The sequence below is a fragment of the Mus pahari genome, chromosome 9 (assembly GCF_900095145.1).
Source record: "Mus pahari chromosome 9, PAHARI_EIJ_v1.1, whole genome shotgun sequence".
Taxonomy (NCBI): domain Eukaryota; kingdom Metazoa; phylum Chordata; class Mammalia; order Rodentia; family Muridae; genus Mus; species Mus pahari.
This window is the reverse complement of record NC_034598.1, coordinates 72,253,025-72,279,150: the sequence shown is the minus strand read 5'-3', so window position 1 is coordinate 72,279,150 and position 26,126 is coordinate 72,253,025. Positions and strand designations below refer to the sequence as shown.

Here is a 26,126-nt window from a genome sequence, read left to right as displayed (position 1 = left end):
ATGTATGCAGAAGAGTACTTTAAGGCATTAGTACTACAATAATGAAATATATGTAGGAAAACAAGAAATTAAATAAATTCAAATCTACAGATATAGAATCTGTTATCTTCAGGAGGAGCATATTTTCAAGAAAAATATTAATAAATATTCAAAAAGGACTTATACAACAGATAAAACAGTAACACAATCTAGTGGATATATCAGGATCAAATAAGGGATATAAAGAGATGGGAAGAATGTTAGTTAATTTTTAACTCATACCTTTCTTCTTTTTATCTTATAAAAAATTTAAAAACAAGCAATAGATGAGACTAAAACAAAACATACATGAATACTTTTGTTAATACAATGTTGATTCACCTCAGAAAAGCCTTAGGAAGGCATCATCCATTCAAGTTGGCCCGTGAAGATGTCTGTGGGCATTATCCTGACTATATTAACTGCTGTGAGAAGATCTGTCCATTGTGGGTGGAACCATTCCTTAGGCAGGGCATCCTGGACTGTTTAAGTGTGGAGAAAGGAAGCTGAACACTAGCACGCAGTACGCAATGTTCTCTACTTCTAGGATTTGGACATAACATGAGTAGCAACTGCTTCAAGTTACCACTGCCCTGATCTCCTTGCAATGATGGGATAATTAGGCAGATAAACTATTTCTCTTTTAATGTCTGTCTGTCAGAGTGGGTTTTTTTTTTCTTTTCACTCGGACAGGAAATAGAGCTGAGACAGTACTTCAGTGCTTGGAAGAAAATGATACTTTCCTAGTCAAAATAGCAAATAGCTCTTTTTCCCTATCAAAACCAAAACAAACAGCCACAAAAAAACACTCAAATTCTCTTTCAAAAGACTGAAATAAAACTCAATAGAAAGGGATACTAAAGAATTCTTGAGATTATTGCATAAAGAAATTCTTTCAAAATTTCCCATTCTTTTTTAAAGCCTCCCATCCTGGAAAGTATGCTTGGACTTAAGCCAAGTGTGTCTTTCAGGTGATATTACTGATTATATTAATGAGTATACAAGGACCTGTCCATTGTGGGTGTCACCATCCTGTAGGAAGGGAATCACGGACTATTTTAGTATGGAATCTTTCCTGTCTCCTGAAAGAAATCCTGAAATATATAGCAAAACTAACGATGTTAAAGTAGCCAGGAAACTTTTACTAAATACAATGCTGACATCTGAGCTATCTTATCTCTTCCAAGATGATTATGTCCAAGGACTTTTCATCCATACCAACATAGCTCAGATGAGTTTAAGAGTTTTAATTTCAGTGCAAAATTCTCAAGGACTCTAAAAGAAGTAAAGAAACAAGAACACTGAAGTGGTACTCAGAAAACTTCTCCAAACTATAAATCTTGCCATAATTTTACCATAATTTAGGCAAAACCTACAGTCAGAATTTTTGTTTGTTTGTTTCATAAGGACTTATTGAATATCTCCCAGGTGGCAGACAATGATACTAAAAGGAATCTTATCCACTGGCTAACCATGACAGTAGACTTTTACAGTACACTAGGGCATTGTGCCTTTCAAAAGGTGATCTAGTGCCATCTAGTGGACTCCAAAGATCAAGGCATATTAGTGAAAATATTTCTATAGGAAAAATGTCTAGAATTTTTACTTTATCCCTTAATAACTTAAATACAACTTTTTGGAAAAAATGTAATCTTGATATATTTCTTTAACATCTGGAACAATGATTTTGAGTTGTAGGTTCAGGAGTTGTGTTGCAGGTGTATGGCATAATTAGATTATAATCTCATAAAAATTAAAATAGGGTGAATTTCAAGTCTCAAATCCTGCCTATGTTGTTTGATAGTACTGTAACTTCACCTGGTTTATTTCAGTATCTGGAATTTGGCTTTTTGAAGTGTGTGTAGGAAGAGGTGATTCATCTGTACGTATTTCATAGTATCGACATGAAATGCAAGTGAAACTGCACATGACTAAAATGTTTGAACAAAGCCTCCCTCTTTCTGCTACTTTAAATTATTTTTCTGTAAATGAAAAATAAAACTTGTTTTTCATAAAATATGGAGTTACTTTCCAAAAAAGCATAATTTTAATGTTTCTGTAGAAGTCATTAAGAACCAACATGAAAATTAAAGAAATATAGAACACTTGATCATCACTTGATTGTAAATTACCTGTTTTTCATTGGCATTGCCTATTTCAAAAAACATTTCAAGAAAACTCAAAAATCTAAAGATTCTCTGTAAGCTAATTTTAGAAACATTAACCATCAGTGACACACTTCTATTCCAAAATTATTTCTTCCTTTCCCATGTAGAAAGCAAATGTTTTACCAATTTTAGGCAAAATAAGACACAAATTATACAAATCACACAAAACACCCCATTTATCTGCAAACCAACCAATGTAAACTAAATTGAAAATTCCAGAAAAAGAAAACAGAATTTAAATAATAAAAATAACCCAATATCTAGTCTGATAAAAATTAATTCTCGCCGGGCAGTGGTGGCGCATGCCTTTAATCCCAGCACTTGGGAGGTAGAGGCAGGTGCATTGCTGAGTTCAAGGTCAGCCTGGTCTACAGAGTGAGTTCCAGGACAGCCAGGGCTACACAGAGAAACCCTGTCTCAAAAAACAAATAATAATAATAATAATAATAATAATAATAATAATAATTCTCTAACTATAAGTTGAGCCAAAAACATTTGTGTGCTCATGTTGAATATGCACAATGACTCTAGACCATGGCAAATTCTTCCCCAATGAAACTGCCCTGACAATCAGTGAACAATGCTCTTTATAGTACTATACAGTTTGTACAAAAGTGCATACTCCAAAATAAAAGGGCTTACCTATTTATGCCATTTACTAAAATTAGTATGTACTTTGTTATATAGAACTATTGACACTGCCTCTCAGTTCACAATTAAACATACATTTCAATTATGGTTGTGAACTATGTATATTCCCATAGATATTGCAGGTAAATATATTTGCATGTCGAATTCAATAAAAATTTAAAAATCAGTTTTGTCCCTTGAATCTAACATTATTTTTATTAAAACATCTTTTATTTTGAAATTAATCTAAATATTTCATAGTGTCTCCAATTTAATGTATTAATTTATTGTAAATTAATTTTTATTTCAAATGAATTGCTGTAAAAGAGATTACTGGTAAAATTACTATCCTTGTCCACTTAATCCAAAGAAAATCAGTAAGGTAAAGATTAGCTAGAGTGAGCACGTTGCGTACAGCAAAGACGGTGGGGGCTTAGCAAAGCATTGGCTACCAGTTAAATTTGAAACCAAAAATATAAAATAGCATGGTTTTCCTGCCAATTTTATTTCACCTCCTTAAGAAATATTACACAGTCGAATTGTAACTCACTGACTTATAAATACTAATCCATCTTTGTGCTCCTTCGTGAGAGTTCTTAAGAACAATAATTCACCCAAATGACAAAAATCTTTCTTCCTCTTTAACTTGACCAGAATTTCTAAACTGTTCCTAGAGATGAGAAACAGACTCTGCTGGTCGTCAGGAAAGCACTTGCAAATATAGAGTCTCCTCACACTCAATAAATACAGCATTCTTGCTACACCCAACAGACAGCAGAGACATCATAGCCATGTTTGCTCTGTACTGCAGAGATACCTCAGCCACATCAATTAAAGCTGTGGCAGTTTTCGCATAAATCTTATAGATATCCTGTCCCAAGAAATCCATTACTTACACAAATTCCCACACAGCACTTCTGCTAGTAAAAATGGAAATTCTACCATTTCTTTTTACAAACAGCTTCTGCTTTTGTTTTTGCTGTTGTTATTGTTTCATTTTAGTTTTACTTCACTCTAGTACTCTATTGTGTGTCAACATAGTAACACATTATCAAGGCTCTTACCTTCAGCAACAACAAAAAAAATCATTTTTTCCTATATGTATTTACACTAGAATTTCAAAGCCATTAATGAAGCAAGAATTTCAGTACTTCTATTTGGGAAAATTCCTGGGTGGTCTCAGAGTATGTGGTAGAAGAACATAGGAACAGAGTATGAGAGAATTTTTTTTTTGGGGGGGGGGGGTTGTCTGGTTGCTTGTTCCTTTGTTCTAAGGATATCCTTTAAGACAATTGAAAAAACAAAGATTTTTTTTTTCTTTCCCAAAACAAAATAGAGGGAATTGGCTGATGGACAATACTTAAATCTAACTGCCCCTTCTATACAGAAAATTACTGAAAATTACAAGAAAACTTGACACTTTTACATACTTGACACTTTTAGTACAAGAAAGGATAAGTTTAAATTGACACAATCACATAATCCAGTGAATACATTTGTGCAGAGAGAATCTTTGGGAACTGAGTGAATGCACTTTGTTGGTGGATAACCTATGACTAATCAAGGTTTCCCTCCAGTAAGAGAACGCCCTGCCAAATAAAATGAGAGATGAAACCTTAAAAAATGTTATTTATCATTACAAATGATAATGTCCAATGTAACAGGATAATATTTACAATAAAAATAACACGAACTTTTTGGAAACAGTAGACATTCAGCCTCAAAGCAGAAAGCCAAGACTATACAAAGCAATATGTTGTTATTCCCACATTAATACCTGACATTTAAAATAACCCTTCCACTCTAAAAACAACCAAATAGACAGAAAGCTGAAAAGAAATGACTGAATAGATCTTATAGGAGAAAACTGTCTCTCAATGAAAAAATATTCAGCCTCCTTTTATTCATTAAACTTAACACCAAATAGGAATGACAAGTAGCCATGCAATATTCTAAACAACAGAAACGCAAGTTTTTTCTCTGGCTGTGAGAAAATGAGATGAAAATGAGAAACAAGAATAAGAAACCTTTTCAAAAAGAAATCTAAATCTCAACCTACAGCTCAACCTGTAGCTACAGAGCCAATTAAAATATGTATCAGAACCGGCAGAAAGGAATACGTGAATATTTAAGTGGATACAATGAGAACAGCTATCTCGAGCCTTTCTCCTTAGGATGCTTCTGTAGGAGTATTTTATCACAGCAATAGAAAAATAGTCTATTCCTCACTTGAAGGACATTTGGGAACACCTTCATAGAAGCAGGAGGAGGGGGTATGGAATAGGGGTTTCCTGGAGGGGGGAATCTGGTGATAACATTTGAAATGTAAATAAAGAAAATATTCAATAAAAAAGAAAAATGATCCAATAATACATGCTTATATTGTCATATAAGAATTGTATATATTATGTATATGTATTATATATAATGCATATATATTTAAAAAACATAAAATATCAGAAAAGAGGATTAGAAATTATGAAAAATGTAATTGTAGATGCGCAGTTATGGACATTAAGATATGAGGTACCAGGAGGCTCAAAAGAAATTAGTAGCCTCAGTGAAAGAGGAAGGGATCAATTCAAATATTTAGTAATAACCATCAAGTAAAAGAGAAAACTATTATTTCAAATGCCAAGAAGTGAAGCAAGTAAAGGATTGATGAAACCAGGCCAGAGAAGTGGGTTTTAAATTCCCCAGGGGAGTTCAATTCACTTCTATAGAAAAAGAAACCAAGAAATGAATGTTTTAACTTCTGACTACTAATGGCTGCTCATTTAATAGACATAGGTTTTATTGTTTTAATATATATTAAAATAATGCCATTTTCTCACCTGGATTAAGCAAGTATAAAAATAGAAAAATATGCAAATGAGGAATACTGTTCTACAGTGTTTGTGTGTTTGTGAGTGCATGTGTTCATGCTTGCATGTGTGTGTGTGTTTATGACGTGCCTTCATTGGACTAGAACTCTCTTTAGGCCATATTGCTGCAAATTTCTGAATGTCTTTACCATATTACTGCTGAAATTACAAATATATGCTCCCAAGCATGAGTTGTTTTCCATTTCTCATGTGTATACATGTTTGTGCATGTGTGTATATAGTGTGCATTTTTGTATGCATGTTGAAAAATATATAGATGCATGTTAAAACACTGTAGATGCATGTGCGTGTGAAAATGTAAGTGCCAGAGTTTACTGATAAGTCTAATTTTGAAAGCTAGCTTGTACTGAAGATCCTCCTTTGGTCACTGGGATTACAGGTAGCTATCTGTAAAAGTAACATTCATTCACCAGATGTGTCATCTTTGAAGGCTTACCGCTAAATAAGCTCACCCTTTCTAGCTTTTTCTGAACTCTAGCTGACTGGTTCAACTCAGCTGTTCCGACTCAAATTCTTCTCCAAGCTGACTGATTCAAAATGGCTCCTCTTGGCTTCTTACTGAATTGCTCTGCTTGGAAAAGCTGTCTCTGAATTCCATAAACTGAACTGCACTGACTGCACGCAAACTGAACAGAACTGCATGAACTCAACTAAACTCAACTGCATTAAATAGAACTCAATTGAACTGCATTCACTGAACTGCCCTCCCCTCCTGACTCAACTCTGTGCTGCTTTTAAGTAGCCTATCTTTCCTGTCTGTTCTCCTGAGACTTGAGTGTATTCTATCTCTGACTCATCAGATCTTTCTTAGATTTATCACTTTGTCTTCTGCTCAATTATCATCACTTTCAAACGTGGCTGCTTCCTTCTGCAAACTAACTTTACCTTCACTGTTTGGGATTCAAGCTGTATACAAAGGGCATGTCTATATTCTAGCCATAGGGATTAAAGGTGTGTCATTCCAGCCTGATCATACAGACCTAAAAGGTCTTTGGATGTGATTCCTTGCTAGAGCAGCCATTAGCAAGATTAAAGTTTCTCTACAGATTCCCATACTCGTGCAACATTTAGATGGATTCTGTAATCCAAGCTCATGTCCTAAAACTTGAATTGCAAGCATTTTTACCCACTGAGTCTCTCACTCATATCCTCCCAGGATTTAATATATAAGTCTTGGAGATCAAATTAAACTGTTCATGCTTGCTAGTCAACATTTTACCAAACAAACTATCTTCCTACTTCTTGGAGGAGCTTATTCTAAAAAGGAATGGAAGAAACAAGGTAAACTTAGGCAAAATAAATGTTTGAATATTAAAATTGCCCTTACTGATTCGAGTGATTTTATTATGTGAGAGTTCAAGGCTTTGGAGATTAGTGCATCCATCAAAACCATGAATAGAAGTCAGCAGATTATTATTAAGAAGAACAACAGAGAGATTTTCCAAATTTTCACAACTGATAGCCTCAATGTGGTTTTCCTAAAGCAAAGAGAGAACAAATACATTAATTTTATTTCAATGTCTTACAAATATAATAGTTAATCCTTTCAAAATGATTAAGGTTAAGACAATGTCTAAATTGACATATAAGTCTCTAATTTCTAAAATAATCATGCAAATAGCTATATAATCCAGAGGAAAAATTAATTGTTACACAAGAATTTTTTTACATTTGCTTAATATTTTTTTAGATTTACAAAGGACAAAATATTTTGAACAAGCCAAAGGACCACATTGAAATACTTGTTAGTCATATATGTTGCGAGCGCTCTTAGATGGGGAAGGTTATGATGGTTAACTGAGCCCTATCACACCATTATTCCTGAGTACATAAGGCAGGATAACTTTCCATTTTACTTTGCAGCTCTCTAACCTGTGAAGACTGTGTCTCTACAATGTACCTGAGAAAGGCCACTGATTATCAGCTCCTTCACCAGAATCTGATCTAGATGCAAAGTTCATGAGCTAATGGCATAGACTGGTAAGATCTTGTGGTCTTTGAGATATGAGCCTATCTTATAAATGTGATCATTAGAAGACAGCAGGTGGTGGATAGTGAAGGACCAGTAGTATGATAGTTTCCACAAAACCTGGTCACCAAATATTGGCACATATGTGATTCCCTCAAACTTGAACTCAGAGCTCAGCTAATGAAACACTGGGCAGAATGATGTAAAGAGATGCTTGATCTGCTATTGTACATTAGCACATATCTGGTTGAACACTCAGTCTTGAAACCAAAGAGCCTGGAAACCATAAGAACCCCAAGAAAGTCTTACTTCTGAGACCTAGACAAAGTACAAAAAGAAGAAAGGACGGAAGGAGGGAAGGAAGGAAGGAAGGAAGGAAGGAAGGAAGGAAGGAAGGAAGGAAGGAAGGAAGGAAGGAAGGAAAAGAAAAAAAGAAAAACAAAGACAATACTTTTTGGAAATTTTAAACCCAGCTTATATAACAACGATAAAAGAAGCCAAGTCGGGGCTGGTGAGATGGCTCAGTGGGTAAGAGTACCCGACTGCTCTTCCAAAGGTCCAGAGTTCAAATCCCAGCAACCACGTGGTGGCTCATAACCATCCGTAACAAGATCTGAAGCCCTCTTCTGGAGTGTCTGAAGACAGCTACAGTTTACTTACATATAATAAATAAATAAATCTTTAAAAAAAAAAAAGAAGCCAAGTCAACACCATATGAAATATTAAACCAGACCTGACTGCAGAATAACAAGAAATCATATGGTTGCTTTCTATAATACTACTTTAAAGAACATTGTTATAGTCACCATACCACTCACAAAACACAGTCATTAGTCTCTGGCTCCAGATGTCAGCAGCTTCTCTGGTCAGCCCCTAGAACCCCTAGACTATTGGGCTTGTTTAAACTGTGTATCAAGTTATTTTACTACATCTTCAAATTATCATTTTTTGAGATATAAACATGACACCAAAACCATTTAATATCTGTTGTGTGGCAAATGAGAGTAAAACCAACAACTTGCCTGTGCATCGATGTACTTAAGTTGTGTGCAGTGACTCAATCCCTGCAAGGAAGTTAATCCACAGCGTCGGAGAGACAGGATCTGAAGATTTGAGCACTCTGACAGTGTAGAGAGACTACAGCCAGGCAAATCCTGTAATTTAATGACTGTAACCTAAAGGTTTCAAGAACACTGAAGTGAGTGACATTTTTGAACACCATAATACAGATTATATTATCCTTGGAGAGGTTTCCAAAAATTCACCTAAATAATCATATTCTTCAAACCCTACCTTTATTAGGAACTCAGTTTATTCTTTTTTTTTTTTTTCTTTTTTGAGACAGGGTTTCTCTGTGTAGCCCTGGCTGTCCTGGAACTCACTCTGTAGACCAGGCTGGCGTCAAACTCAGAAATTCGTCTGCCTCTGCCTCCCAAGTGCTGGGATTAAAGGCGTGCGCCACTATGCCTAGCCAGGAACTCAGTTTAAATCTAGCTCTCTGAACTCTTGTTCTTACAACATCGCCACATAAATCAATGAATATACTCAAATCAATTCTATCTTTTTTTTTCTTTAAAAGTTGAGGTTTAATGGCAAACATCTGTACATCAGTCTTTCTTCAAAATAATCTATCTTAAAGGTAAAATACATGCAGAAATATGGTAATAACTTATTAACTTTCTCCCTAAGTTTTAGCAAATTTTTGTTGCTTTTTCAGACTTCAGAATATAATATATAACATATCTCCCATATATATATATATATATATATATATATATATATATATATATATATATATTTGTGTGTGTGTGTGTGTGTTTGTGTGTGTCATAAATGTCAATGCTATGCATTGGACAATAGCTTTAAAATACCTGGATCTCTGACAGGGACATATATTAATGAAGATATACAGACATCATTTGGTCTATTATTTTTTTTCTTAACCAGTAAAAGTAATAACGTATTTCATAAACTTTTTGTAAATAAATGTTCTACTTTCATAATCATCTCAGAGTATAGCAAGTATTCATTATTGAACACAATGCTTGTAACCAATTATCTTTCAATTCTTTTCAGAATGAAAATGTATCATCCACATATGTGACAATGGCAAATACACTGCTCTCTAAGTTTGATTGCAAACAAATAAATCCTATAATTAGAGAGGTTGTCATGTACTAGAAAATGAAAGCAATTAAACTGAGAATTTAATAACTCAACCTTTGACAATTACAGCCAGCTATGTAATGAAAAAGGTTGACTGGCAATAAAATACATTATTGGTTTTATTTGATAACATGTCTATTTCAGCCAAAGATAGATGCACAATTGAATTCAGCTTCTTAAGAGGTGGCAAACTCTCCAATTTCTGTTGTCTCACTTCATTACAATTCATAAATGAAGATTATGTTTGTACCTTGTTAAAGGCATCTATCTTTGACTGTATGGGGAGTCTCATAGTATTTGTTCTGTTTCTTTAAACATTTAAAAATATTTGAAATTAAAAATTTAATTGTCTTTCATGCAATATATATGCTATATTATATATTCTAAAAACTGACAAAAACAACAAAAATTGGCAAAACTTAGGGAGAAACATTAAAGTACTTAAACATTTAAAACATTCTGTGATATAGGAATGTATCCTATACCTCATTCTAAAGGTTTCCAAACATATTACATCAAAATGAGTATGCATATTCATCCTTTGGCACAGGTATGATAGAAATCACATGTTTAAAATTGCTCTGTCTCCCTCAAATTAAGGTCAATATAGCATTAGTAACCATGTGTATCCATCATTGATTTCTCGGTTTGAAAAATATCAGTTGTACCTTAATAGAGAATGATTAAATGTTTCCAAAATTAAAAAAAAGGAATTGTTTCAACTTGAAGCAAGACATATATATTCATAGCATTCATTTTTTTATTTTCCTGTTAAGGACAATATAAAAACATATTTGAAACTTTTGTGTCCTCATGTTCTTTTTGAGAATGAACTGTCTTATCTATGGAGCAAAATGATTAATTCATTATTGTTTTAATTATTACTATTTTTCATGTAATCATGATATTTTCTCAAATACTTGACATATGTTTCTATGTGTATGACTTAAGACTGCCATAATACTTTAGAGACTTAATTATCAATTATTCTCAAACACAGGTAAGGAAAAGTATGGTTTTACCCCACACCTGCTATAGAAGAGTCTTTCAAAGACAGGGGTCAGGATAAGCACAGTTTATGTGAAGCTAAATGACTAGAAAATCAAACTGTGAGTTGTCACAGACCATATGAAGCTCAATAAGAAGGAAGAACAAAGTGTGGATGATTCAGTCCTACTTATAAGGGGGAACAAAATAATCACAGGACTTAGAGGGAGAGGGGGACCTGGGAAGCAGAGAGGAGGGGGAGGGAAAGGGGAGGGCAGGATCAGGTGTGGGAGGAGATGGGGGAGAAGTACAGAGGGTGGGGGTATGTAGCAGAGGGGAATGGGGGACTAGGGGTAGTCACTAGAAAGTCCCAGATGCCAGGGAAACAAGAGGTTCCCAGGCCCCAACAAAGCCAAAATGCCAATAAAAGGGAGAGAGAATCTGTAGAGACCATATCCAGTGGATAGGCACGGTCCATGGTTGAGGGATGGGGCTACCCACCTGTCAACATTTTTAACCCAGAATTGTTCCTGTCTAATGGAAATGCAGGGACAAAGAGTGGAGCAGAGACTGAAGGAAAGGCCATTCAGAGACTGCCCCACCTAGGGATGCATCCCATCTGCAGACACCAAACCCAGACAGTGTTGCTGATACCAAGAAGCACTTGCTAAGAGGAGCCTGGTATAGCTGGCCCCTGACAGGCTCTGACAATTGCGGTCAACCATAGGACTGACGATGGGGACCCCAATGGAAGAGTTAGGGAAAGGACTGAAGGAGTTGATGGGGATTGCAACGCCATAGGAAGAACAACAGTAAGTACATAAGGAGGGATTTTTGTTAGTTTGTTTTTGTTTTTAAGTAATGGTTACTGTTATACTGAAAAGCCTGAAACAAACTAAGAGAAGGGCAACTATAAAAAGAATGGCTTCAGAAATGGTATCATCTATGAAAAACCTACTGAAGAATCATGGCAAGAGTCTATATGTAGCTGCAGAGATCTGGTAGCCATGTGTAAACCCTGACTAGGAAACAGAGGACATATTAGTGGGTAAATTCTACCCCTTGTCCTTTAATATTGTTTTTCTCTGACCAATATGTCTCCTCTAAACCTCATCACTGATCATAAGTGGTGGTGCAGACCTGCAGTCCGAAATATCCAGGGGGTTGAGGCAGGAACCTAACACTTTCAGCTTGCCAAGCATACACAGTGAACTCAAGGCCAGCCTGGCAAATTCCATGAGACCCTCACTCAAACCATTTTTTTTCCTTACAAAAGAACAAGGAATATAGTTCAGTTGCAGGGCTCTTGCAAGCACAGTTAAGTCCCCAATACACAACAAAAGTAAATCAACAGACTCCACTAATTTACTTTCCTTTCACAGAATACACATGAATATTATTTATAGCAATTGAAATTTATGGAACATTTCAATGCTTGTGTTCCATAGGGACAAACGCTGCATTTTTTCTTTTCAGTGCACCAATAATTATTGGTCAAATATACTAGACAAATGAAAAAATTACCAAGTGAATAAAATACTGTATTATTTATCATTGTGTTTATTTGTCTAGGCACCTGTCTATATAAGAAGATTAATATAGTTTGGGAGTGGCTTGGTCCGAGAACACTGGAGTGGCAAAAATGAGGCCCTGGTTGTATGATTTGAAGCCCCAAACAGGAGGAACATGGTAGTACAGGCCTGTGATCTCAGCACAAGGAGGTTGAGGCAGGAGCATCATGAGTTTAAGGCCAGTCTGTGTGACACAATCCTGTCTTTTTTTTTTTTTTTTTTTTGAATTAGGACAAGAAATCATAAAGGCATGAAATGTCATGAAGGCATTAAGTACATTTTAATTAAAAGGAACCTTAGAAGATATGGGGTCACTTATGAATGAATGGCTTACTGTCTGCGGTTCCTCCAGCTACCCCTTGATGTAGGGACTAGTGCCCTCTCTTAAGGTTAATCTCCAGAATCATGGTCTCTCACGGGCAACAAGACAGACCCTACTTGTCTTAGAGTAAGGAGCTAGTGACACATGCAGCGCATCACTGGTAGTTTTCCTTCCTGTTTATCTTGAGGACATAATAGCAGAAGCTGACCTCCTACTGCACACAAAAGGCCTTTGGTTTAGGTCTCTCCCTGAAACATGGTGGAGCTTGCTTTCACATTTGATAGGTGGAACTGGTGTCTGTCTTCTGCCTCATAGTCACTTTCCATGTGTGTTGAGTAGCCTGGTGTCTTTACATATTTTGAAGCATTTAAAATATAATTCCCAAGCTCTATGGAAAACCAGTACCAGGTTTCTGATGATCTGAAATTTCTACCCCAGTTCTATCTAATACTAAGTACCTAAAATTTTATTCTCAGCTTCGTTGATGGCCATATGTCACCATGTACAATATACTCTAATAGTCAATCAAATGGTAGATGGCAGCCATGCCAGCTCAAACTAAACTTGTTAAAACTGAGGTAAAAATGTCATTTCCATGCATCTAAAACAAATTTTATAAAATATATTTGACTTCCAAGCCACAGGTAAATAAAAGTTGAAACTTGTTTGAACCACTATACCATCAAAAGAACCTTAAACATCAAATTCTGTGTCTTAAGTTTGGTTGAAGTTGTGTTCTCCATAGCAGGAAATTAGTAGTACTTAATGAAAACTACGCCATGTTTCTAGCATCTGTGTATTGCCACTCTATGGCATATGGTTAAATAGCATTTCCATACAGGAAATCTAGGGTCTTCAATTCTGTCAACACCTATTTCACTTCAGGAGAAATTTTCATGTGAGCCAGAGTGTGGTCCACAGTCTCGAGTAAACTCCTAAAGAGGAAAAGCACTAAATTTTCTTATCTAATTCTAATCACAATTTCCAGATGTTCTTACAGGGCATTAAATCAGGGCTCAAGACACCGAAAAAAAAATCAATCAAAGCTCTTTAGACTGCTGAGATGGATAAGGTCCTAATAAACTCTACTTAAGAACTTAAAACTATTAGCTCTCTAAAAGGAGATAGTATTTCATTACTATTTCACTAGTAACTCCATTTATTAAGATGCAGAATTCTTCTATATAAGACATTATCAGAAGTTCATTTTCATTCAATCTAAAAATAGTACTGCTAAATTATACATACCTGCTTTAAAGTTTTCCAAGGGCCATACTGGAGAATGGCTGATGGATCTAAAGGAGGCATTGTATTTGGTGGGCACTTCACAAGTCTCCTTTTTTTAATGATTTTCTTATGTTGATTTTGCTCAAAGATTTCAGCCCAAGGTTTAAATGTTTTTACCCAAGCTAGTCTCCTTTCCTCAACTGAAGATAAAACTGTTCTCTGTGAAACAGAGCAAGTCAGGACACCATCACCTTCAGCCTTTGTCTGCTTTCCTTGTTCCAGAGCTTCTTTAATTTCAGAGTTAGGAGACTCTTCTACTTCTTCGGTGACCAAGACCTTAGTAGCACTGTGACTGCCAGCTTCTTCACTGGGAGCAAGGTTGCCTGAGACAGAATCCTGCAGGTCTGCCTTGCCTTCTGTATGTACAGAGGCATCTGCGTTAATGACTGCAGCATCACAAGACGGCACACCTTCTTCTGGGATTGCCTCAATTCTTTCTGATTTGAAATCAGTCTCTTGGTCTTCTTCTAGTGTTACACTTCTTTCTACAGGTTCAGGGTTGTCTGGTGTCAGTGATGGTAGGCTTTTCTGCATGGAAATAGGTGAACTATTATTCTCCTCATACGATGGCCCATCTTGCTGTGTCATCTCTTTGATTTCTATCTCTTCAGTCAATCTCTCCTGATTCTCCTTGATGATTCCCTGTGCTCCATTACTGTCTTCTGCACTCAGTTCTTGATTGAATCCAAATAGTTTTGCGGTTTCTTGTCCCACACTCTCCTTCGTGACATGCTCCACATGTTCCTCTGCTTGAGTTTCAGACTCTAGTCCTTGCCCCGGGCACTGTTTATTCACACTTTCCTTTAGGTTGGAGTTTTCCAATTCATTTTTTCGGTTTATATTTTCAGCATTAAATTCTTGGTCAGAAGGTTGTTCTGAACATTGGTTTTTGGATAAGTTTTCATTAATTTTTAATTTTGGTAAACTTTCACTTTTCTCATTCATTTTTGAATCTATCAAAGTGGCCTGGTTTGGTTTTAATTTTATTCTTGTTGATTCCTTCAACACAAACTGCTGCATGTGTGTATTTTCTCTCTTGTTTAATTGCTGAGCAAGGCAAGCATCTCCTTGCTTCTTTGAGTTGCTGTCCACTGACTCTTTGGCTATAATACCCTTATCCTTTGGCATATGTTCAATAGCTTGCTGCTTGCTGTGACAATCTCCTTTCTTTAATGCACAGGTAATGATCAGTGGTGAATGGGCATGTTCCCTCAGTCTTACCATTTCCTTGCTTCGTTGCTCTTCTCTCTCTTGTCTCAGGATGCTCTTTTTCTCTTCGTATTCCCGCTCTCGTCTCCTTCTCTCCTCCAGCATCTTCTTCTTCCTCTCCTCCTCTACCTTCTGCTCCTCTTCAATTCTCCTCTTCCTTTCTTCCTCCTTCTGTCGTATCTTTGCCTCCTTCTCTTTCAACTCCTGTGCTTTCTTCCTCTTCTTTTCGATTTGCTCTTTTATGATTGGGTGATATTTTTGGTAAGTTACTGATGCTCTATAGGTGGCTTGAATTTTTACAGCTGCATCATAACGCAATTTGAATAAACGAGCCCTTTCTTTTTCTTGTAGCTCACTTAATCTTGTTCTCTCCGCCTCCATTTGTAAATGCAAGTTTCTGATATGTTCCTAAAACAGAGATAGTTATGAGCATCAGGTAACTCAGTAACTTTGTAAGTGTATTAAATGTATTATAAAACCTAAATGTGGAGTGAAAGTGCTCTAGAATTCCCTGAGGAAGACTAGTCGCTTGTTTCATAGGAAATTAGGTTTTTAAGTACTGGGAAGATTTGGGTTTCATTGGGATGTTGATAATACAGTTAAGTTATAAGCCAATGAGTTAATGATAAAGGAATTATCTGCAGATGAAAAGCACTTAAAGATGACACAGGAAACACTTAGGGGAAAACAGGCCTAAATCCAGGTAACAGGGGGTCTCAGATTTCCTGATAGGGATGCTGTGAGAGTGGAGCCTCAGAATGAGACCCCTTCAGAAGCAGAATGTCAGCAAGGACAGGGCATCCTTGGACACAGCACAGGGGAGCTTTGTCCCAGTCACACATCTTATGCCTTCTAAATCTCACGAGAGGTAGAAAACACAGAAAAGAATATCATCACTTCTGTGAGATGAAAAACAAAAACATTATCAATAGAACTCTAAAACAGAAGTAGAGACAAAAAAGATTCATCAAATATTTAAGGAGAATTTGCAGGCAGGGAGATTCAACAAGCAAACAGTTAGACTCCGGATTGAACTTTCAACATGAAGTTAACCTATCAGAAAAATATGTGAACCAGAATAATTTTCTATAAAAACTGAGAGGTAAGATGGGAGGTGACACCCAAAGGAGAACTCCCCATCTTCAAAAGATAAAGGGAAAGTGGAATTGGGGGAGGACTTGAGTGAGGGGATACTGGAGAGAGGAAGGGCTGATATTGGGTTGTCAAGTGAATAAATAAATAAATGTAATAAAATGCTGCCATAAAATAGAGAGGCAATGTAATACAAAAATATATTTCTAGACAGCACCCATAGGAAAAAGTGGAATGAACTCTACACACACAGGACACATTTACACAGGTACCCAAAGCACAGAAAGTTCCACGGGAACACGGAGTACTTTCTGTTTTGTTTATATCTAGCCTCTTAGTAAAATGTTTGACACATACTTAAAAATGACTAAATATCTGCAAACCAATACATACTGTGAAAATCTTAAAGCCTCATCAGAATATATGGATTAAGCATAAAATTTGTCATCACTAAAATGAATAAGAATATAATGAAATTATATCATTGAGTTGTCAAGAGATAATAGAAACAGGGCTGAATTTCACGTTCAAATAAAGTCAAAATTAAAGTAAAAAATTTCCTACTGCATAAAGACTGGAAAAAATTTTCTATTCAAAAATGATTTTTGTGGCACATAAGTATACATAGCAGAAAATGTGAAATTAATACAGAGAGTAGAGAGACCCAGGAACTAACTAACTAGCAATTCAATTGCTCTTTCTCTTTTACTTTTTACTTTTGAAGTCAGAGGTTAGTCTTACTTTTGATATGTTTTGGGTAGTATATGTTATTCCTATATTCTAATGTTTCCTTAGTTCTGTGACCCAAATTTAACTAATTTCACTACCACATTCCAAGTGTGATTCTCACATTATCTATTTCTTCCTGAAGATCACTATCTTTGAATGTTCACTTTTAAATGATATTTTCAAAAACAACCCCCCTTGCCAAGACTGTGGTGGCACACGCCTTTAGTTTACTCCCAGCATAGGGGAGGAAGACGCAGGTAGATCGCTGAGGTCAATGCCAGCCTGATCTACAGAGGGAGGTCCAGGGCAGCCAGGGCTACACAGAGAAACCCTGTATCTAACAAGACAAACAAAACAAAACAAAACAACAAAAATGAAACAAACAAGCAAAAACACCCATTGACCTTCATGCTCTTACCTCTCTCTTCTGAGTCACATGGTCTCCCTTTATAAAACATCATTATTATGAAGCTTCAGCTCCTTTCCAGTGCTTCCTAGGCTATTTTCTATGTTATTTTCTCATCCTCTCCACTCAACACTTTCACTATTTCCTTTTAAACTCTCTTCTGCTTCACTAATGCCCCAGTATGTCCAATAAACTGTCACACTCAATCATCAATTTTTAATGTTCACATTAAATTCCCATAAAACATACACTTAACACTTTACAATAAATTATAATTTTCACTTATATGTTATCTGTATAGCTATTTAGTTAGTGGAAAAGATTTATGGTTATTTTTATAGACCTATCTTTTCAAACATTTGGATGGCATGTCATTTATAATTATGCATTTTCCTCTTTTTACTTAATGAAAATTTCTGTTTACATGTCTAGTGATTTCTGCATATATAGGTACATATATATATATATATACACATATATATATATACATATATATATATATATATATATATATGAAACTAACCTAGATTATTTCCATACCATATAGAAAATATTATCTTAAAATGGTCATTATTTTTAAAAACATAATAGTTTAGTTCAATTAGAAAATAAAAATAAGCATATAACATATACCTCATGCTGTCTATATTTTTCTTTCCATATTTTCTCTTCTTTATGGAGCTCATCATTCATTTTGTCTTGGTATTGCTGAATATAAAATAACATCAGAATATTATTATATTCAAATATCAAATGGCATATTCAATATATCAAATTCTTTCAATACACTTATAAACAATGATTAAATATGAAAATCTTCCAGAGTCTTCATTTAGTAGTGAAAACCCAGGATACCTAAAATACTCCTGGATGATTTAGAAAAATAAAATAAGGAAAAAACCCAACCTAACAGATAAAAATACCATATTGCTAACAGATAAAAATACCAGATTGCTGCACAATCTCATATTATACTACAAGCTACAGAGATATAGCAATAACAACAACAACAACAACAACAACAACAAAAAAAAAAAAAAAACCTTAGATACTTACACAAAAATAGACATGTTGATCAATGGGATAAAATTGAAGACCTAGACATAAATGTACATACCAATGGACATCTGATTTTTTTAAAAAAGCCAGAAATACGTACTGGAAAAAGAACGCATTTTTAACAAATAGTACTCGACAAACTGGATGGCGATCTGTAGAAGAATGCAACTAGATCCAGACTTATCATCCTGTAAAAACTTAACTCCAAATCAAACAAATACATCAACCTGAGGTCAAATATATTTCATCTGACAGAAGAGAAAGTGAACTTATTGGCACAGGAAGAGACTTTCTGAACAGAACACACACTAATAACAATTAACAAATGGCACCTCATAAAACTATAAAGCAAAGGACACTTTCATCCAGACAAAAGAGCAGGCTAGAGATAAGACTTTTAACAACCACTCATCTGATAGAAAGCAAACATCTAAAATATGTGTAAAGAATGCAGAAAAAAAAAAAGCCCATCAAGCAATGGGGTACCAATCTAAAGAGAGAATGCTGAAAAGAGGAAGCTCATTAGCTGATCAGCTTAAAGAAATGTTTAACATCCACAATCGCCAGAAAACTGCAAATCAAAACTACTTTGAGATTTCACCTTAACAACAGTCAGAATAGCCAGATCAAATAAAACATACGACATCCCATGCTGGCAAGAATATGGAGTAATAAGGAGAGTCATCCATTGCTGGTGGGACTACAAAGTTGTGCAGAGCTATGGAAATCAGTGTGGTGAGTTCTCAGGAAGCAGGGAGTCTAACAACCTCAAGATCCAGCTAAACCACTGTTGGGCACACACCTCAAGGACACTTCATTCTTCCCTATACATAATAGTAAGAATAGATGACTGCCAATGGTTGAATGGATAAAGACTTTGTGGTATGTTCACAAAATAGAACATTAATTGCCTATTAAAAATGAACGCAACCCTGTAGGTGGAACAACAATATGAACTAACCAGTTCCTCCTGAGCTCATGTCTCTAGCTGCATATGTAGCAGAAGATAGCCTAATCGGCCATCATTGGGAAGAGGCTCCTTGGTCTTGCAAACTTTATGTGACCCAGCACAGGGGAAGGCCAGGGCTAAGAAGTGGAAGTGGGTGGATAGGGAAGCAGGGGCGGGGGGAGGGTATGGGGAACTTTAGGGACAGCATTTGAAATGTAAATAAAGAAAATAATAAAAAATAAAATAAAATAATAAAAAAATTTAAATTAAAAAAAATGAAATCATGAAATCCACAGGTAAATGGATAGAGCTAAATAAAATCATTCTGAGTGAGATGATAACCCAGAACCAGAAAGACATAAGGGAAGCATTCACTTCTATGGGGATGCTAGCTGCCAAATCTTTAATAAGCTTGCTACAATGTGTAGAAAATATAGGTTAGGTATTGAATAAGGGACTAGAGGGAAGGTAAAGCTTTCCCTAGGACAGGGAAATCGAATAGATACAAATGCACTGTGTTGGTGACTGTGATGGAGGTTCTAAAGGCAGGGGAAGAGACAGTAAGGGAGGAAATATGGAGAGAGATTTATAAAATTAAGGCCATTTGAGGGGTGGCATGGTAACTTAATAGAGTAGAAGATTCCATATATACATATGTGTGTATGTATGTATGTATAAATGGCATATACATGTACATATTTGAATGTCAACAAAATTAAATCACCAAGCCATGGGAGAAACTGAGCCCCCAACTGAACATTTATAGTCAACAAATGAAGCCTACTGTTCCAGGAATAGACGACCTAATTGTGAATCCCCAAACAACCCAGGCTATTGCTAAGGCTATTAGTGATTCTTTGGGAAGACAGTAAATTATATATTCCTGATTCATTATAAGAATGTTGAGTAGTCTAATGCAAAAGATTCCAAAAACAAAGCATAACAAAGTGTCTATTTAGGAATCCATTAGATCTACAAACGACTCATTTTCTTGTATCAGAATTTTGTGAAGAAAATCACTCTCATTTTCAAAATTAAGTTACAGGGCTGGAGAAATGGCTCCGTGGTTAAGACCACTGACTGTTCTTCTGGAGGTCTTGAATTCAATTCCCAGCAACCACATAGTGGCTCACAACCATCTGTAATGGGATCCGAAGCCTTCTTCTGGTGTGTCTGAGGACAGCAGCTACAGTGTTCTCACATACATGTGAGAACATCCTTAGGCAAATGGATGTATCTGGAGGATATCATCCTGAGTGAGGTAACGCAATCACAAGAGAACTCACTTGATATGCACTCACTGATAAGTGGATATTAGCCCAGAAACCTAGAATACCCAAAATATAATCTCCAAAACACAAGAAGAAGGAAGACCAACACATGGATACTTCATTCCTCCACAAAATAGGGAATAAAATACCCATGGAAGAAGTTGCAGAGGCAAAGTTTGGAGCTAAGATGAAAGGATGGACCATCCAGAGACTACCCCACCCGGGAGTCCATCCCATAATCAGCCACCAAATCCAGACACTATTGCGTATACCAGCAAGATTTTGCTGAAAGGACCCTGATATAGCTATCTCTTGTGAGGCTATGCCAGTGCCTGGCAAATACAGAAGTGGATGCCCACAGTCATCTATAGAATAGAACCCAAGGCCCCCAATGGAGAGGCTAGAGAAATTACCCAAGGAGCTGAAGGGGTCTGCAATCCTATAGGTGGAACAACAATATGAACTAATCAGTACCCCCAGAGCTCATGTCTCTAGCTGCATCTATAGCAGAAGATGGCCTAGTCGGCCATCATTGGAAAGAGAGGCCCCTTGGTCTTGCAAACTTTATATGCCCCATACAGAGGAACGCCAGGGCCAAGAGGTGGGAGTGAGTGGGTAGGGGAGTAGGGCGGGGGGGGTATAGGGGACATTCGGGATAGCATTTGAAACGTAAATGAAGAAAATATCTAATAAAATAAATTAAAAAAGAAAATAAATAAATCTTAAATAATAGATAGATAGATAGATAGATAGATAGATAGATAGATAGATAGATAGACAGACAGATATTAAGCTATAACCATGGACAACAGAGACCAGAGACTGGTATCATTAAAACATGCACCTGAGGGTTTTTGTTTGTTTGTTTGTTTGTTTTTTAAATCTTCCAGTGGTAACTAAAAGAGACAACTAACTTATTGAAATGTAATGGTTACTATTGTCTAAAACTTAAAGCACCACTCTTGAAGCTGATGAGGCCTTTCAGTATAAACTAGTAAACACTGCTCTCATTAGCTACAAGTAGAACATTTTAAAAAATTGAATTCTAGATAATATACGGACCAACCTTACTTAGTGAAAAACAAAACTTGATCTTGCCGCTATATAGGCATGCAATTGAACTCCCAAATTCTATCAGTTTACCAATCGCATGTTAGTATGATTTGATTGTACAAACCTCAATCTTGACACACCTAACAAATAGAAAAACAAATGGGATAATCTATAGTCAAAAATCCTAGCTTAATTTAAAGGCAGGGCCAAGAATGTCACCTAAATTACTCAACTACTTTAACTTAATATGTCTTATATAATGTGGCATATGTCAGATAATAAAGAGTGTACATTATATAAGCAAAGGAAGTGTCTTTTCCTGTGACTCAAAAGGCATAAAAAGTAGTAGGATATTTTGCAAATTTCAAATTATGTAGGATACTCCTTGAAACTCCATAAACCCCAGTGGCCTCCAGGATCAAGTGTTCACATCTGAAGTTCTGATGCGGTTCATGCAAACTAACCCAGGCATTGAAGACTTACTCCATGAGCAGATATGTCCCTCATCAAGAGTAATTAAAAACCACAGAGTCATCTCCATCTCTACTACAGACATCAATACCTTTCCCAGAGTAGCTATGCTCTTAGTGAGAGGTAAAAAATACCATACCTTCTGAAGATCCTCTAATTTTTTCTTTTCAACTTCAAACTGTCTCATCCAGCACCGTCTCTTCTCATCCTCCTCTTGAAAGGCCCGTTTATCTCTATTACTCTGAGCTTCCAGAGTTTCTTTATCCCTTTCTTCTAGCTCTTGTTGTTTGTCCTGCCAAGCTTCGAAAGATTTTCTACATCTTTCTTCTACTTCAACGTATCCAAAACTCAAATCAGCCTCATCTGCATTCGTTCAGAGAAACAGACGTAGTGTTCTTGAGATCAAACCTATCATATTGATCTATTTTGCCATATAAACATAATGTAAAAGCATATAACCACAGCATTGAAAATGGTTACATTTTCAAAAGTAAACTGATGACAGCCGCCATGCAGCTTTGCAGATATGCAATCTTATCTGATTATATGTAAAAATTTTATGACTGTCAATAAGGAAATCAAATAACTTTCCTTAAAATAGTCAATAAAATTTAAAATAATATGGTGTGTTTGGGTGTGTCTGTGCATTCGGAGCTAGCTGATACAGTTAAGAGATATTGTTCATAATTCTTTTGGTTAGCTTATCATTTGTGTTTTGATAAGAATTTTAAGATTTTTAAAATTTTCTGTAGTGAATTTCACTGTAATTTTGAAGGGAATTACATTGTAATTTTGAAGGGAGTTTGTTGATTACTTTTGGGATTGTGGTTATTTTCATAATAGTAATACTCCCACACCATGTACATAGGAGATCTTTTCTTCTTGTGCTGCTGTGTTCTTCAATTCCTTTCGTTAGTGATTTTTCTTAATATTTACTTTGGTTTTTTTTTTTTTTTTTGAATTTTATACATGAGTACTTAAATTTTTCCTTGGACACTGTGCTGGCTGGTTTTATATCCACTTGACAGAAACTAAAGTCATCTTAGAGGAGGAAACCTCAGTTGGGGAAATTCCACCTTAAGATAAAGCTGTAGGTCAGTTTTTAAAATAGTGATTGATTTGGAAGGACCCAGCTCATTGTTATTGGGTTCACCCCTGAGCTGGTGGTCATGGGCTCTGTAAGAAAGCAGGCTGAGTGTCCCACGACAGAAGAATGGATGCAGAAAATTTGGTTCATTTACACAATGGAATACTACTCATCTATTAAGAACAAGGACATCCTGAGTTTTGCAGGCAAATGGATAGAGCTAGAAAATATCATTCTGAGTGAGGTAACTCAGACCCAAAAGGACATACATGGTATGTACTCACTAATAAGTGGATATTAGCCAAAAATAAAAAAAATATTTTTTTTAAAAAAACATACGGAATACCCAAGATACAGTCCACAGAATTCAAAAGGCCCAACAAGCTGAAATGCTCAAGTGAGGATGCCTCAGTCCCACTTGGGAGAGAGAAGAAAGCAATCACAAGTGGGAAGGGAGGGAGGGAGGGACTTGGGAGAGAATGTGGACAGGGTAGGGGGACAGTGGAGGGTAGAAGGTAACCTGATATGGTATTGGGTGAAGGAAAAGGACTGAAGCTCTGAGGTCCAGCAGAAAGAATGTAAACAGGCAGCCTCAGTAAATGGGAGGTTGAGAGACTCCATAATGTACCAGAGACCTGGGAGGTGAGAGACTCCCAGGACTCAAAGGGAGGGATCTTAGATGAAATGCTTGACAGTAGGGAGAGGGAACTTATAGAGCCATCAAGTGAGGGATGGGGTTGCAATCCCACAGTCACACCTCTGACCCATAATTGTTCATGTCTGAAAGAATTACAGGGATGGAAATGGAGTGGAGCCTGAGGAAAAGAAATCCCAGCAACAGGCCTAAAGTGGGATCCAGCTCAAGGGGAGATTCCAAGACCTGACACTATTACTGAGGCTATGGAGAGCTCACAAAAAGGGATCTAGCATGACTGCCCTCCAGAAGACCCAACAAGCAGTTGAAAGAGTCAGATGCAGATATTTGCACCCAACCAATGGACAGAAGCAGCTGACCCCTGTTGTTGAATTAGGGAAAGCTGAAAGGAGCTGAGTAGAAGGGTAATCCTGTAGGAGAACCAGCAGCCTCAATTAATCTAGACCCTGGAGATCTCTCAAACACTGGACCACCAAAAAGACAGCATACACAAGCTGAAAAGTGGCCCCCAACACACATACAGTAGAGGACTGCTGGGTCTGTGTTCATTCAGAGATGAAGCAACTAACCCTCAAGACACTGGAGGCCCCAGGGAGTTTAGAGGTCAGGTGGGGTGTGGGGTAGGGGCATCCACATGGGGACAGGGTGGGGTGGAAAGGAGGTGTGGGATGTGGAGCAGTCAGAGGGTGGATGGGGTGGTGAATGGAATATGGAGTGTAAAAAATAAATTAAAAATAAAATAAAGTTTTAAAAAATAGTCATACACATGTCTTGAACCATCTCTGCCTCCCGGGAATGAAGCCAACAAGATGGTGAGTGAATTTTAAAAACTAACTAAAAATATTCCTGTCATTTCCATTCCTACCCATCTCCCCTCCACCTTACCCCTTGTCTTTTCTATGTATTCTGGAATTCATCTTTTTAGTATTTTATTAAGAAATAATGACTTTCAGTTTTAAATTTTTTAGAGTTGTATATTTACAAGTGCCCATAAAAAATTTCAACACACTTCGATACATCATGTAAAAAAATGTTTAAGCATATAATTGGGAATATTGCCCACCTGGTAAAATATATTCATCCATGAGTGTGTCAGGAGTAATAGTCTCACGAATGGAAACACACCTGGCAGAAGGAGCTAGACTTCTCATAAATTCTTCCTTTTCTATTACAGATAATATCTTAGAAGTTAAAAGAATATCTTCATTATTTTATTATTGAAGAAAGCCAGAATAGGGTAAAGCTATTATTTTAATAATGTCTAAATATACATACTGAGAATATGATTTACTGTAAACCTTTCAAAAATACTAATATTTTCTTTATAAATAAATTTATCCTCTTAAACTTTTACAAATGAAGTCATTATTAATTTATAATAGTCAGTTAATATGCTGAATTATCCCTTCAAAGTGTCCCTTGCCCCTGATGATTTTCTATCTTTATTTTCTTCTTTTGTCTGTCTTTATTATCTCTACTGATTGTTCATGTACACAGGTTATTAATGTACTCAGTATAATACAAAGAAAACTACTATCTACTTAAACCTGAATCATGCATATAGTTTTGTCTAAGAGTATTATATAATTATGTTTCCACTGTAGCTAAAAATATACAGGATATCTTCAATGATGCAACAAAATTCAAAATTAGTATTTCAAATCTACATGTTAACAAAAAAGACTAAAAAGCATACAAAATATTTTTCAAGTTATTTTCAAACTTACAAAGTCTCAACAGAGCTAGACAGAATAGATACTTTGAATGAAAATGAATCTAAGTAGAAAATCTTTAAAAGATATTCTTCAAAATACACTTGGGAGGTTTCAACCTATAAAATGCTACGTTTTACATTGATTTCCCTAGGAATTTTTCTCCTGTGCTATTTTCCCAATGTAATACAAAACCTTCTGCTCTTGAAGATTCTCTGCAGTAAAGTACCTTCTTTCATAAGAAATACAATAAACATTAAAACACATTCACTGCTTTGCTTCAAAAATGATAAATTCAGTATCATTCTATTGTTCTGTGTATATGAACATTACATTCTCAAATACATATGAATCAAATCACTTTTTTTGTTTGTTTGTTTGTTTTTCGAGACAGGGTTTCTCTGTATAGCCCTGGCTGTCCTGGAACTCA

The 26,126-nt window shown here is 36.0% G+C and overlaps 2 protein-coding genes across 3 annotated transcripts in view; both read right to left on the bottom strand.

Moving 5' to 3' along the window:
- The window catches only part of LOC115064680 (leucine-rich repeat and IQ domain-containing protein 1-like), a 155,215-nt gene extending 148,043 nt beyond the window's left edge, over nt 1–7,172 (bottom strand). The window contains exon 1 of the mRNA XM_029542030.1: nt 7,029–7,172. Coding sequence (XP_029397890.1) covers nt 7,029–7,094 — 66 coding nt within the window. The 5' untranslated portion in view covers nt 7,095–7,172. The remainder of the gene's footprint in view (nt 1–7,028) is intronic.
- Nucleotides 7,173–13,905: 6,733 nt separating this feature from the next.
- LOC110326992 (leucine-rich repeat and IQ domain-containing protein 1) overlaps nt 13,906–26,126 on the bottom strand; it is a 23,831-nt gene continuing 11,610 nt past the window's right edge. The window contains exons 5-8 of one of the 2 annotated variants that reach the window (XM_029542466.1): nt 25,048–25,165; nt 22,382–22,605; nt 18,073–18,147; nt 13,906–15,620 (exon numbers count right to left, since the gene is read on the bottom strand). In XM_029542466.1, coding sequence (XP_029398326.1) covers nt 13,950–15,620; nt 18,073–18,147; nt 22,382–22,605; nt 25,048–25,165 — 2,088 coding nt within the window. In that variant the 3' untranslated portion in view covers nt 13,906–13,949. The remainder of the gene's footprint in view (nt 15,621–18,072; nt 18,148–22,381; nt 22,606–25,047; nt 25,166–26,126) is intronic. The other variant, XM_021205671.2, reaches the window with a different exon arrangement.